The sequence below is a fragment of the Lycorma delicatula genome, chromosome 10 (assembly GCF_047948215.1).
Source record: "Lycorma delicatula isolate Av1 chromosome 10, ASM4794821v1, whole genome shotgun sequence".
Classification (NCBI taxonomy): Eukaryota; Metazoa; Arthropoda; class Insecta; order Hemiptera; family Fulgoridae; genus Lycorma; species Lycorma delicatula.
Window position 1 is genome coordinate 13,188,937 of NC_134464.1, and position 15,636 is coordinate 13,204,572.

Consider the following 15,636-nt stretch of genomic DNA (forward strand, 5'->3'; position numbering starts at 1 on the left):
TCATGGATGAACATAAATGAATGACACTGTATAATAAAAATGCATTCAGATCTTCACTAATACCAAACTGAATGAAAATAAACAGCCTCAATTAATATTATTACACCATAGAGAAAACTACTTCTAAGTTAATATTTAAACATTTTTTTAAAATTATTATTTCATATTATAACATTTACGCATGAAATTAAAAACTTAAAGAGTGATGCTTAAAATCTAATATAGAAAAAATTTAGTACGTAATATATTTAATTTATTTACTTCTTAAATAATTACATTTATAGTTAACAATGACATATATTTTGCAAACGTATCAAAGTCTGGCTACTCACAATATACCAGGGCTAATCATGAGTGGAGCAATTCCCTCCACACTAGTAAAATTACAAACCTATTATTTATAAAAATTATTATAATATATATAAATAATTTAATGTAATAATTACTATTATTTTAATTACTATTTAAATTAGTCAATTTATTCAAATACAATTAAGAAATATAACGTAAATATAGCTCTAAATACAAATAACATCACTGATAAATTTACAGAAGAAAAAGAAAATTACAATAACAATGGAGTATGCCAAACAAAATGTGATTGTAACAGTATGATGTAGAGGATAAACAAACATGTAAAACAAGATCTAATGAACATAGGTCACATAAAAAAAAAACACATATAAGGTCGCAATAAAAAAATTTAAATTATGCAACAAATTTAATGGAAAAAGGATATATTCCCAATGAAATCACAGAATATATAAAAATATTACATTATGTAGAAAAAGGAAAATGTTTAAATATTCTAGAAAACATGGAAATAATCAAGATAAAATTAAAAGAACAGGACATAATGAAAAATCAAATAACTTTTATTCACTGCAATGTTTAAAAATCCGAAATTGTTAAAAAGAAAAAAGGATTAGTTAAAGAAATTGTAGAACCGAGTGGGAGAACAAATCAGAAGATGCCACGACCTTAAGGGTGGGGAGAGGAAAGAGCTTAAATTTGCTATTTATTTAATGATCCCAACTCAGGAAGATTCAGTACTAATTTTAGAATGAGGTACTCTGAAACGTGTCAACTATGAATGTAAAGAGTGACAATGTTAGGAAAGGTAGAAAATAACACTCAATTATGATAATTCTAACAATATATAAAATATTGTAAAAATTTTTTTCAAATTGTATTATAGAAAAAAAAAATTTAATTGAACTAGTCGAATGACTCATACCCGTGCTTAATGTGATAAACCCAATGATTTATCAAAAAATAAAATCACACCATTTCTTCCACAGTTGTTAACTTGACTAACATAATATGGAATACTCTTTGGTTCAATGTTAAAATAAAAGAAAATTATTTGTTTGCCATAGCATTGTGAATCATATGTATTTTAACCTACTGATCAAATTTTTTACATCATATTCAAACAAGTGTAGGATTTTCATTTATATTAAACAAAAATAATTAATTCAGTATTAAAAGCATTCAATAAAACATATAATATATTATTAAGTATAATTATATAATTAGTAAAGACTTTATTATTAACTTACAATTTTCATCAAAAATAGTGAAGACAACATTAATCACATGGTCACTTAAATCGACATGAGCAACATGTTTCAAACAAGCTAACACATGAAAATAAAAAGAACAATATTAATATATTCATTAAAATTTATACTATTGATACGGTATAACAAAACTTATATTAATAATAAGTTGATACTATTTAAAAATTAAAATGCAAAGTTCACTTCTGAATTCGTTAATATTGTAAATATCAATTTTTGTTTCGTTCTTGAAGGGAAATAATTGCATTATTTTTTTTTTTTTAGTAATTTTTTAATGGAATTTTCCAATGTATATATATATATATATATATATATATTTACATTCAAACCTTATTGTAACTAAAAAACATTATTATCATTATTATTTATCTTCCCTTCATAATAAAAACTTCTTAAAATAAAAAAAATAAACAGTTAAGTCAATTTTTTTTGAGTCATAACTTAATATTTAATTCCAACCAAATTAGCATTAAGATAAACAATTTATCAAGAGCATATAGAGGAAATGCTTCTAACTTTTGATGTAATATATTCTGCCTGTTCTTTTTATTTAGTTTCTGTGATTCATGAAAGAAAAGAGGCAACTTCATTAAGAATCCAGCAAAAGAGAAATTGAATATGTTTAATTAAATCCATTTTCTGTTGTACATTTATCGTTATGTATTCTTTCAAATCTATGATTTTTTTTCAATTCTTATTTGATTTTTATTATATAACATACATGTAGTAAAAATATTTAAAGTAATAATTTACTAAATTTAATTCTTTTTCTAGCGGTTTGTTTAATTAATGTCTGAACCTTCTATATTCATCATGATTATAATATATATACATAAATAAAACTTACTGCATTATTTTTTTATATACTTCTTTATGTTATTTTTTTTGTTCTATTTTAATAGACAGGTTAGTCTATACCAATACAGTAATGTAATAATAATAATTTTGTCCCATTACAAAGAAGGCTCATAGAAAAATACTGTATCGCTTTATAGTATGGCAAACCAGTACTGAAAAAAAAATTTCTCTACAAATTTTAATTTTTAAGATTTGAAAGTATTTAAATAAAAAAATAAATTTATTTTATAAGAAAAAAGTAGTCATGACAGTATCTCGCTTTTGTAACGCTACAAAAAAACCATCAAAGAGATGAATGGATTTAATTATAATTACTGTCTTCTTTCAATTAAAAAAAAAATCATTATTTCTTTTCAATTATAAATAAGACAAAGGATCTGTGATGTTTAATATTTATAAATTTGTGCATTTTTACAATATAATAATGGTAAAAATAATTATGTACAAACATGAAATGTTAACGCGATTTTTATAGATAATGATATTAGTAAAATAGTAATAGAATAAATTATTAAGGTAAAAAGTAAATAAATAAGTTATATGATTACAAAAAAAGAAAAAAGAAAGTTAAATGGTGTAGAGTAAAATATTTAAATATCTAAAATGACAGGCCTTGATTCCTTTGCACATTTTATAACTGACTGTATAAATTTAACAAATCCTGTATCTTTTGGTTTTTCTAAACCTCTTAATAATCGATTTTTCATAACTGCAACAAATTCCCTATTACTGAGTTGGCCATCCACTGTAACAGAATGATTGAACAGAAATAATTATAAATTAAATTTTAATTTATTTATAGTTTATTTTAATATATTACTACTTGGCTACATGATTTAATATTTAAACCCTCCCGGACTTTTTGATCTATCATGGTTCAAAATATTTTAAGGCGACTCAACTTAAAAAAATTATTTTAAAATAAATCTATAAATAAAAATAAAAACCCTACTGCAGCAGATGTGAAAAGCTCTTGTCTTTCATGTATTTATTTGTTTGAAAATGAAATTTATAGATTCGATTACGCTTGTATTGTTCCATGTATATAAAAAAATTTTCATATTTATGACAACTTTTCAAAAATGAGTACATAAAAACTTACAATAAAACGAATTTGAAATTCTTGCCAATTATTTTGATGAACTTTTAAATTACAAAACATCTAAAGACAGATAAACTTTAATTAAAAATCCCCAACATTTGAACTCAAAACCTCTCACCAAACAAGAATTATAGTAATTATTAAACCCACGAAAAATAATAAAACTTCAGTGAATGTGGAATTACTGCATAATTATGGAAACATACAGATGATAAATTTGTATCAGGTATAAACTCTTTGAGAAAATTTTTTGAAAAAGAATTTATATCATAAAGATAAAATTTGTTTTAGTCCATCTTGTACATAGTAAATATCCAAAAGAATATGTAAACAACTACAGAGAAATTTCATTAGTTCCAGTAACATATGAAATATTCTTCAAACTCCTATTAAACAGACTAGAACCAAAGTTGACCATAAAACTGGAAAATATCAAGGGAGATTTAGAAAAGGTATTAGAAATATGAAATTGATAAAAACAAATTTAATCTTTTAAATCTTACTCTTACTGATACAATCTTCAAAGTTAAATTCTGGGGAGGAATCAGCAAACTGTTTCTAATTAACACATGGAGGTGGTCTAGCACCCATACTTTTCAAAACTGTATTAGATAAAGTTATGAAAACATTTTAATAGAAGAATAACAAATGTGTAAGATGGGTACCCAAAACGGGGCAGTAATAGTTAAATGTTTAGCAATTGTTGATGATTTAGCTTTACTAGCAGGATTGGAAGAAGATGCAACTGCCCAAATTAACTACCTAAAAATTACAGTCGAGTAGGTTGATTACAAATTTCTTTACCAAAACTGAATTCATGGCAAACATAAAAAAATTTCAACAAAAAAGTAATCCATACCAAATTTGTAAATATAAAAAAAAACTAAAAACCTTTAAATATTTAGGAGATATAATCAACAGTAATGGAACTGCCAAAAATTCCTTACAAAAGTAAATTGACAAAATTAGAAAAAACTAAAATTGTTAACTAAAAATGTTTTGTTTATTTCTTTCAATCCAAAAATAAAAATAGAACAGAAGTCTGACCAGGAAGGTCTTCGACTTCGACTGATGACACCCACATTCAGAAAATCAACGATCTGGTGCATGCAAATCACCAATTTTGACTGCCAGAGAACTTGCAGAAAAGTGTTTAGCATCTTGGTTGGATCATGCCATGACATTTTGACTGAAAGATTGATCAAGCATCGAGTTGCAACAAAGTTTGTTCCTAGTTTGATGACCAAACAATAGAAAGAACATCAAGTGGACATTTGTCAGCAACTTTTTGAAACGACGATGAAACATTCATGCAAAGGATCATAATGGGAGACAAAGCTTCATGACTACAACATTGAGACAAAAGTTCAATCATTACAATGGGCTGGCAAAGGATCTCCACAGCCCAAGAATAAATGTCAAGTCTCAATTCAATGTCAAAGTGATGCTCTCTGTTCTTTTGAATTTTAATGGAATTGTTGTCATTTCGAATTCTTGTCTCATGGTGAAACAGTGAACCATGCGTACTATCAAGGCATTTTACAACGGTTACGTGAGAAAATCTACTAAAAGAGACCAGAGTTGTGGTGAGACAACCTCATTAAGACAATGCATACTCAGCTTTGTCAATTTGTCAGTTTTGTGCCAAAAATCAGATGACAGTCCTCCCTCAGCTTCCCTACTTGGCAGACCTGGCTCCTTGCGATTTTATCTAATTTCCAAAATTAAAATCAGTGATAAATGGATGCCATTTTGAGACTATTGATGACATTAAAGCACATTTGTCAAGGAACTTACAGGCCATTTAAAATGAAGCAATTCAGGACTGCTTTGTGAAGTGGAAACACCTTTGGGAAAATTGTGTGAATAGCAAAGGGGAGTACTTTGAAGGGGACAGTATCAATAATCTGTAAAATTAATAATAAGATTAAAAAAATAAAGTTCAGTTATTTTCTGAATAGACCTCATATATATATCACAAGTTGGACTAGGAATGTGAAACCCTTTATCAGAAATTTTAAGTGAATGTTTTATTCAATAAATAGAAGAAAAATATACTATCATATTGGGGATATTAGAATATTATTACAGTTTAAAATATGTAAAATACATATATGACTTGCTGTTAATAATAAAGGATAAAAAACATAAAGAAAGGTGATTTAATTTAAAAATTAAATTAACAAGATGTATAAAAATTTGAAGTTTACTATGGAAAAAGAGAAAACTATATGATAAACTTTCTAGATTTGAAAATAAGAAGAAAGCCAGAAGAAATAGAATTTATATATATATATATATATATATACACACACATAAAATCCATGAACACAGATAAAATTATAAATTGTGAAAATTTTTTCGCTATTTATTATAGAAAAAAACAATTTTAAATGAAAGAATAGAATGGCTAACCCTTGCTTGTGTGATAAAGCTAACGGTTTATCAAAACATAACATCACCATTTCTTACAGGGTTGTTAGCTTGATAAATTTCTTCCAGGGTTGACTAACATAATATAAAATACTATTTGGTTCAATGTTATAAGAAAGAAAAATTATTTGTGTGCCATAACATTGAGAATTATATGTATTTTATACCCGCTATTCAAATCTTTTGCATCATATTATTCAAAACAAGTGTAGGATTTTGATTTATCTTAAACAAAATAATTAAATCAGTATTAAAAGAATTCAATAAAAAATATAGTATATTATTAAGTATAATTATATAATTAGTAAAGAATTTATTATTAACTTACAATTTTCATCAAAAATAGTGAAGACAACATTAATCACATGGTCACTTAAATCGACATGAGCAACAGTTTTAGCAACGTGCTTTAAAGTAGCTAAAACATGAAAATAAAACAACAATGTTAATATATTTCTAAAATTAAAATGCAAAGTTCACTTCTGAAGTAGTTAATATTGTAAATAACAATTTTTTTTTGGGAACAGTTGATCTAATAATGTTCATTCAAATAACATTGTGAATTCAGAAGGTTCTTTAAAATGAACTTATAAAGTGCTAGAACATATATAGCAAAAAATGTTACAATTTTTTTTGGTGATAATATTTTCTTATTTATTCATTAATATTGACAACAGGCTGAAGACAAATAATAATCAATATGAGGGATGATATGATTTTTGTAGCATGTGAAAAATGGTGTAACTGACTGGGATAAGAACCAGGAATCCGAATCCGAATGAAAGGTAAAGATGGAATCACTTTTATATGGAAATTGGCAGGGTTATATTACTTCTAAAAATTTAAAATAGTTTTGAGAGTAATATTTAGGAAGAAAATCCTGTCAGAATGAAATTTATGTTTACATTAACCGATAAAAGTTTCTACATTTTTAATCAAATGCATATTGTAAAGACTTCTGACTAATGGAATGGTAAGCATGGAAATGAGAATTTTCTTAAGGATCCCTTGGTTGGTCTTTATGTACAGCTTCCCAGAAGAAAACATTTGGAGATCATGAAGTTAAAAGTCCTTTTGAAATTATGTTACTACTGAAGACATCTTTAAAAAAAAAAATCAAAGATTTGTGAAGGGTAATGCTACCTTGCTGAAAGTAGTCACTTTTATATTTTTGACGTAGATTAGAGATACAATGAACAGTTAAAAGATCTCCATAGCAAAGTACAGTTAACATTTGCCAACCATCCTACACGTGAATCAAAAATTCACCATTTACAACTTTATGTTTTATACATCTAATAAAGGACCACATCTTAATGCATTTGAACAATATGAAATATTCAAAACTTCTTTTTGTCTTCAGTCATTTGACTGGTTTGATGCAGCTCTCCAAGATTCCCTATCTAGTGCTAGTCGTTTCATTTCAGTATATCCTCTACATCCTACATCCCTAACAATTTGTTTTACATATTCCAAACGTGGCCTGCCAACACATTTTTTTCCTTCTACCTGTCCTTCCAATATTAAAGCGACTATTACAGGATGCCTTAGTATGTGGCCTATAAGTCTGTCTCTTCTTTTAACTATATTTTTCCAAATGCTTCTTTCTTCATCTATTTGCCGCAATACCTCTTCATTTGTCATTTTATCCACCCATCTGATTTTTAACATTCTCCTATAGCACCGCATTTCAAAAGCTTCTAATATTTTCTTCTCAGATACTCCGATTGTCCAAGTTTCACTTCCATATAAAGCGACTAAACTAAAAGAAAAAACACTACTGAAACTCTGCACAGATTTTTACTATGCATTCTAAATCCTTTCCTAAGTTAAAACACCTACCTCCAAAAATATCAGCAGACACAAGGTTGAGAATATCAGCACCAATCACTAAATATATATTCAAGTCCAACTGAAAGAATTAATATGTAAGCTTACAAAAAAAACTATTAATATAAATTTGATTTATCAAAAACGTCGCAACCTAATTAGGTGATTTTAACCTAATTTTCACTATTAACTATCATACACAAGACATTGTAAGCTTTAATTCCATTCTTGAATGAGATCAAAACAATTTTTTTAATGTAGCATATTATTTTTTAATACTGCCTCTTGCCAAGTTCCTCAATAATTTGAAAGACTTAATAAAACTTTTTCCACTTGTACTATACCACTTAATAAGTGGTATAATCTTGCACAAAACTATGGATCAAACACTTATTATTGGTGCTTTACATTGTTACTGCAAATTCAAGAACATAATTTTGATTAGTATTATAGTAAGCTGTAGGAATCCCTAGAAAACTTTCAGTAATTTTCTTTTTCTTACAAAATTTGGGTACTCTAACTGCTAGTAGCTTGAAATACACCTTGCACATAAATCTAACAAACATCAGCTGTATAGTACAATAGAGCATCAGGGAGAGATGATATGTACATACATCATTATGTACAGTATATAGCAAGTAAAAAGCACACTAATTCACTGTAGGGAAATTCTAGAACACTCTATAAATTTTGAATAAAGAGTTACTAATTTTTGATTCAATATATGTCTCCTTTGTTAACTACACTGATAGAATTACATTGGAATAGGTGATGTCTCTTACATTTCATTTTTAAAAAATCAATCATTTCTGTTTAACAATTTTATAATGTCTCCAAATTGTAAAGAGACTGATGGTCACTTCTGTGATGTAGTTTCTGGTATTACTAAACACAGAGAAAGATATTATTTTCAGCAAACTATTTATAAACCATTTAGTAAACAACTTAATAAACCAACTACTTTCTAGCTATTTAGAAGATCTTTTATTATTCATGATCCCCAGCAACACAATAAGAAAAAGAAAATCCTTTGAATGAAGATTTGGTGCTCTACAATCTAGAACCTTGGTTATTAAGACCCACTGCCCATCCTGCAAGAGGAAGAATGAACAAAATAAATTTTCACATATATTTCAACAGCAACGTAGTAATTAAAAAATAAAACCAACTACAGATGAGCCATACCTACTTTATAATATAAAAACATGGTTGAGTAGTTTCAGCATTACTGCATCATCTGTTTGATTATTCCTACACTGTTGCTTGTTTAATAGATTCCATACGAGTATTTCAAGATGTTAGCAATCAAAATAACACTAATATTAATATTTGGTCTAATCTAGTAATAAATACCCAAATTTTTTTTTAAGAAAAATAAAAATTCTGAGTTTTTTAGGGATTTCTACAGCTCTCTGTAATACTATTCAAAATTATATTCATGAATTTTGCAGCAACAACATGAACCACCAATAATATGTGTTCAATTCATTGTTTTGTGCAAGAATACACCTCTTGAAAAAGCTCTAATTATTGAGCGAATTGGCAAAAGGCAAAAAGAAATCATTGTAGAAACAATTCAAACAATTGAAATCAGAAGTGCAACAGAATGCATGATCAACATGCATTCGTTTTCAGGGGCAAACATTAAAAAAAAATGGCAAACAATACGAGATGGTCTCCAAGAAAGGGATTTTAATAATGCTTTGATGATTGGAAGATGCACTGGAATTAATGTATAAAAAAGGTAATCACAAATTAGTAATTTAGGCTCGACCGGGAACCTTCTGATACCACTCCAAACAGATATAAACAACGGATGTTCAATAATTAACGAGACAAACTGATGTAGAGAAAAACAATTTATTCAATGACAATGAAACTAACAATACTTTTCAACACAGTCTCCAGCAATATTGTCTCACTGTTCTGTATGCTTTCTGAATTCTGCAGCGTGAAGGTCTTTCTTAACCTTGCTGTTTGAACCATTTGTGTACCATTTTGTTGTCATCAAACTTCTTGCCATGTAAAAAGTCTTTGAGTGGGGCCAAACAAATGAAAAACAGATGGGGTGAGTTCTGGGCTGTAAGGAGGATGTGACAACTCCTCTCAACCCAACTTCTCAAGCTTCTGTCCTGTAGCAGTGTAGGGGGCAGGCAGCAGGCATTGTCATACAAGAGAATCACACCTTTTAAAAGAGTTCTTTGAAGTTTTTGCCTTATCGTAGGTCTCACTTTCTGTTGAAGCATGTTAGAATAGTATTCACTGTTCATAGTACATTGTTCTTCAAAATAGTCACTAAAAATAGGGGCCTTGCATATCCCAGAAGACCATCAACATCACTTTACGCTGACACATGAGTTTTGAATGTTTTTTGATGGGCGAATCAGGATGTTTACATTCAAGACTTTGCTGTTTGGATTTGGGCTTGAAACAGTGTATCCATGTTTCATCAGAAGTGAAATGTGGATATGATCTAGAAAGTCACAAATTAATAATTTAATTCCACTTCAAATTGTTCCCTAAGCTCAGAACAAATGCAAATAAAGTCTTTATGGGCCTGAATCAACTGTCTTAGAACCCCTCTAGAACACGTTTCGTGATAATTCAGCACATCATGAACGATTGAAAGTGCAGTTCCAACACTAACAACACACAAACTAACAGTTTGGGAAATTCTGACTCGCCTGTCTTCGTAAATAAGATCATTTATAAGATTTTGCAGCATGGTAGTCGAAATTGGTCTTCCAGAGCAATGGTGTTCAGAAACACTTGTTCTGTCTGAATTAAACTGTTCCACCCATTTATACACGTTACTGTAGTTTAAACACTTTTCACCATACTATTCCTACAGGTTTCACACCTTCTGATAGCAAAAATCTTATTACTGAATATTGCTTTTTCAGCATACACATTTCTAGCAGAGCTGACATTCTGAAATCAACAAAAGAGGTTATGTTTAGATTAATTATGATCAAACAGCCGATTAAATGTGTTCCCAAGGCTGCTAACTTCACCTTCAAAAAGTTTCATTCTCATTGAATGAACCATTTTTTCTCTACATCAATTTGTCTTGTTAATTATTGAACCTCCCTTGTAATTTATCACTTTTTACACAGTGAGAGAACACATTTTCAATTACAATTAAAGTCAAAAGAATTAAAGAATTTTAAAAATGAGGGATTTGTTTTTATTTCATAAATATCAAAGCTATATGTTGATAAAAATATGTTGTCATCAAAGTGAGTTAACTTAGTCAAGAGTCACATAATTAACTTAAAAGTAATATCAACTAAAAAAACTACTTTTCTTAATACAAAAAAAAAAGATTTTTCAATTCTTTATATTTAAACTTTTTGTTCTCTGTGCTAAATTAATATAATTCGTGCAAAAATGGATTATCTCTTAACCTACCAAAAAATGCAATGCCCATAAAAATACTAAGGAATAAAAAGGTAAGAAACCTACAAATTGATACGAATGATTAACAGAAAACAGGTTAATGTCGTGAGTATGTAGAAATATAATTTTTTTTATTCTTAGTTTTCCAAATAATATTTTTGAAATTTTTAAATGGAAAAGACTTTAATATACTGATGACATCAGGCTATAAACTTTATGGTCGAATACCTCTGATAGATAAGAAACTATCATCTAACTATCCATTTATGTAGATATCATTTTTTATTAAAAAAAAATCTTTCACTAAAGTTACCAGGAAACACTTCTATAAGAGGACATTCCTTTATTCATAGAAAATCCTGATTTACAGTCTATCCATATTGATGTAACAGGTAAATGTGACAACATATTCTAATCCCCGATACAATGCTTACTTAAATGACACTTATCATAATTCTTTAATTCTGCAATTCTTCTGACTATAATTGTAAAAAGAAAATGCAAAACCTTCCAAACACCTGAAATGGAGCTAAATTGTACATATGTAAACTACACAACATACAACATATATTCATATATATAATATTCAGGTATATTCATCATTCTGTAATTGTAACATTATATATAAAAACACACACACACACAAACACAAATTAATAGAAAAAATTATGATATTACATAAATAACAAGATTTACCTTGATCAATGGAAGCACCAGCAATGTGGTAAAAGGTTAAGGCTGTATCAACATCATTTATGTTGTTTAGGAAATGGAAGAATTTAAGATAATCATCTCTACTGATCCCTTGAGCATTTTCTTTGAATCTGTAATTAATAATAATGTAAATTATAAATATGGAACAGAACATGATGTACATAAATAAAGAAAAAATACAGAGAAAGAGTAGGTATTTATACAGTGTGTAAGAATCAGATAGCCACAAAAATGCATTAAATGTGGTCGGGAGAAAAACTACAGTAGCAAAGGAATAAGTCAAAGATGTAACATGTTTCTGATGTTTCTTTAATATATATATGGATGAAGTAATAAGGAAAATTAAAGACCAACATAACAATCCAAAGTTAATGGAGAAATCCATCTTCCACTGTTCTCTTTAAATAATAAACTTTCCCAGATACTTTTTCTTCAACAAGGCTATGCCATTTCCAGCTATTACTACTTATGGACTGCCTCAGGTTGACAATAATTACTAATTATGGGTAATAAATAACAGGCAGAACAAGTAGAAGTCAGAGTGTTGCTCTGACTACAGATTAATTTTACACTAAAATAAATTCATTTTATTTGGTTGTTTGAAATCATTTAATTCATTTTCAAATGTTTGAATCCTGAAAATGTTTAACTCCATTTCTAACATAATCTATTGAATTTTATTCTAAAAGATAAAAGATTTTAATTACAGAAGCTGCCATCAGTCAACTAACAGTATTTATGTTGTGATTTTTGATTTTCTGTTATTATTGTGTTAATAATTCTGTTTGTAACATGGGGTAACTGGGCACATACTGAAAAAATTGTAAATAATTTTTTTTTAATAAAGAATTATTACCATTACTAGCATGATTTTAGGAAACCTTAATAGCATTTATCTACTTTTTTTTTAATATTCTTATATTAAACAAAAATGAGTTAGGATTAAATTAATATAAATCAGCCAATAATTTAAATTGCAATTGATGAAATATTTTTGGGTTTTTCCGTAAAAATGACAAAAGTTAGTCACAGGATGCAGTAAGAGGAAACCATCTTGAAAATACAAAACAAAGACCTTAATTCTTTTCGATGATGATGCATTAGCCATTGATCCATGCTTATGAAAGATTACCAAGCACAACGCAATGTAACAACGGCTGGTACATTCACCATACTCTCCCAAACTGATTTTTGTTTCCTCACTAGAACACTAAAAAAATGTTCTAAAGGGGAAAAGACACACATACACCAGTGATGTGATGGTCATTGCAATGAAGCAGCTGAGGACAATATCTCAAAACGGGTTTAGGAATAATTCCAAAAACTTATAGGCTTTTGCAAGTGAGCAGCTGGTGAAGGAAAATACTTTAAAGGAAATGTACTGCAAAAATTTTTTACATAAGCAGTTTGTAAAAAAACTAACTGTAGGGCCTTTTTGGACCTTTTTTGAAACATTAATCTTAACCGGTGATGTATTGTCCCAGATTGCATTCAACTCTCTATTTGATATCTCTCCTTTTGTGTTTGTCCTTGAATACTGAACTTTCATATAACTTTGATAAACTGTTGTAGTGCTGACCCAACATAAATATATGAAATAAGAAATATGTGATCCAGCTATGTTATGATGTAATGAGTACTACTCTAATATAAAAACCAAAACTTTCCTCATTATTATCGCTATTTTGAACTGTATGAGGCAATGTTGGAAACATTTTGATTTTGACCCTACCTTGTTTGGGGTGGGGTAGGAAGTTCCTTTATGCTAGTTATGGAATTATTATAATAGGTGCAGCTTCTTACCTTCTATGGATCTAAAATGTCTAAGTGAGTGCCACCATGTTTAACGACAGCTGTATGTGCCTCCATGTACAGTTATTTATTCGCAAAAGCATATTAGGGGTGATGATTTCAAATGCTAACCAAACAGCATCTTGGAGCTGGTCATTGTTGAAGTATTTGCGTTTTTGGATCTCTTCTTTTACGAAACCGTGGAGTGCAATGTCAGGTGTGGTAAAGTCAGGGCTTCTTGCTGGACAAGGCAATGATGTCGTTAACTCTTCTGACCCAGGTCTGATCCAGTGATTTGGAAAATATCATTGATACGTTTGCAGACATTCAAAGCAAAATGGGCTGGGGCACCATCTTGCTGAAACATAATGATGTTCAGCAATCCCTTTTGCCATTAATTCTGGAAGCAATCACTCGTTGATCATTCTCAGATAACTATGTTGATTAATTGTGCCAATGAAAAATAAGGATAAAGGAAATGTTCAGATGTCATCCCCCCAATCATAACATCAGGTGGATTGTGTTCAATTTCCTCAAAAAAGTGAGATTGTCTTTCGCCCAGAAAAAAAGAATTAGGTTAGGAGAGCTTTGATAAATTGCATTCTCATCTGAAAACATGACATTCTTTTTACCACTTGATCTCAGAAAGTACTCAAGCAATAACTGACATGCATTATGTTAATCAAGGTCATTGTCATTCAACTCGTTAACTGTGGCTGAATGAAAACATTTAACTTTCAAGTCTTTCCACATATAGTCTTACAATGTCGATCGTGGAATACCTAACTCTGCAGAATGTACGTTGATTTTATCGGTGATCATTGAATTGATGCCTCCACAGCAGCATATGTGCTCAATCTCCCACTGTATGGCACATCAAAAACAATTCTGTTGCAAAAGCCTTCTTTTCCCATGTCAGTGATGTTTGCCGTGATGGTGGCAATTTCCCAAAACGCATAAAGAAGTCATTCATAATGTTCTCTAATGTTTTACCATTGTGTGAATGTTTGTGGATTCACACATAAGCTAAGAAATGCTCTTCAACAGTCAACGCACTTGTATCCACTGCTCCACACTCGACCAACTAAGATCCGACCAGAGAAACATCATCTCACTATGAACGATCCCTACCACAGCTTATTCTGCCCGCCTTTTCCAGTAGCAGTGGGTAATATCAGTAAGAGACTTCCGCCCACCCCATATTTATATTTACAAGCTCATTTTGCAATCATTTAGGAGATAAAACATTAGAATATTTTTGTAAAAATGGTTCTTGATTGTAAAACATTAAAAATCATTTGTGATTTTTTTCTTTTTTCCACTACTTTTATTGCTTTATAAGTTTGCTCATAAATTAAAATTTTTACATAAATTTTTTTTTCAAATAAGTACGGTATTAACAATAAAGTTGTATATTTATATTTAATACCTGCTTTTCCAGAAGAAGTATATGAATATTAAATTTCCTTGAAAAGAATAGTAAGTACTAAGTTCTTTAAAACCTTAATAAACAAGGTGTATAATCTAAGTAATAGACCAATATAAAACCCAATATACACTACCGTATATTGGTATTAAAGTGTTAATAATGAAATATACACAAATACTGCAATTAAAAATAATAAAAGCCTTCAGCTTAATTATTTAATAACATGAATGATAAAATTATAAAAATATGAGATATTAATGCAATTTACAAAATAAATTAATAAAATACTTACACTTTTTTAACACGTTTAATTATACGAGATTTTTTTTTTGGTGCGTAACCTGCGTATGCCAACAACAATTCAGTGAAATCAGCTTCCGATATATTACCATTTTCATCTGGATTTTTACGTTGGAACTAATCATTTAAAATGAAAAAAAAAAACAAAATTCATCATTTTGTATAAAACTGCAAATGATAATTAAAAACAGAATTTA

At 28.8% G+C, this 15,636-nt stretch overlaps 1 protein-coding gene across 5 annotated transcripts in view; it reads right to left on the reverse strand.

Annotated features, from left to right (window-relative positions):
* Positions 1-231: 231 nt before the first annotated feature.
* LOC142331572 (calcium uptake protein 1 homolog, mitochondrial-like) overlaps positions 232-15,636 on the reverse strand; it is a 622,753-nt gene continuing 607,348 nt past the window's right edge. For all 5 annotated transcript variants that reach the window (XM_075377570.1, XM_075377569.1, XM_075377571.1 and 2 more), the window contains 4 exons: positions 15,432-15,556; positions 11,902-12,029; positions 6,305-6,394; positions 232-3,186 (listed from right to left, as the gene is read on the reverse strand). In XM_075377570.1, the coding sequence (XP_075233685.1) occupies positions 3,032-3,186; positions 6,305-6,394; positions 11,902-12,029; positions 15,432-15,556 (498 nt within the window). In that variant the 3' untranslated portion in view covers positions 232-3,031. The remainder of the gene's footprint in view (positions 3,187-6,304; positions 6,395-11,901; positions 12,030-15,431; positions 15,557-15,636) is intronic.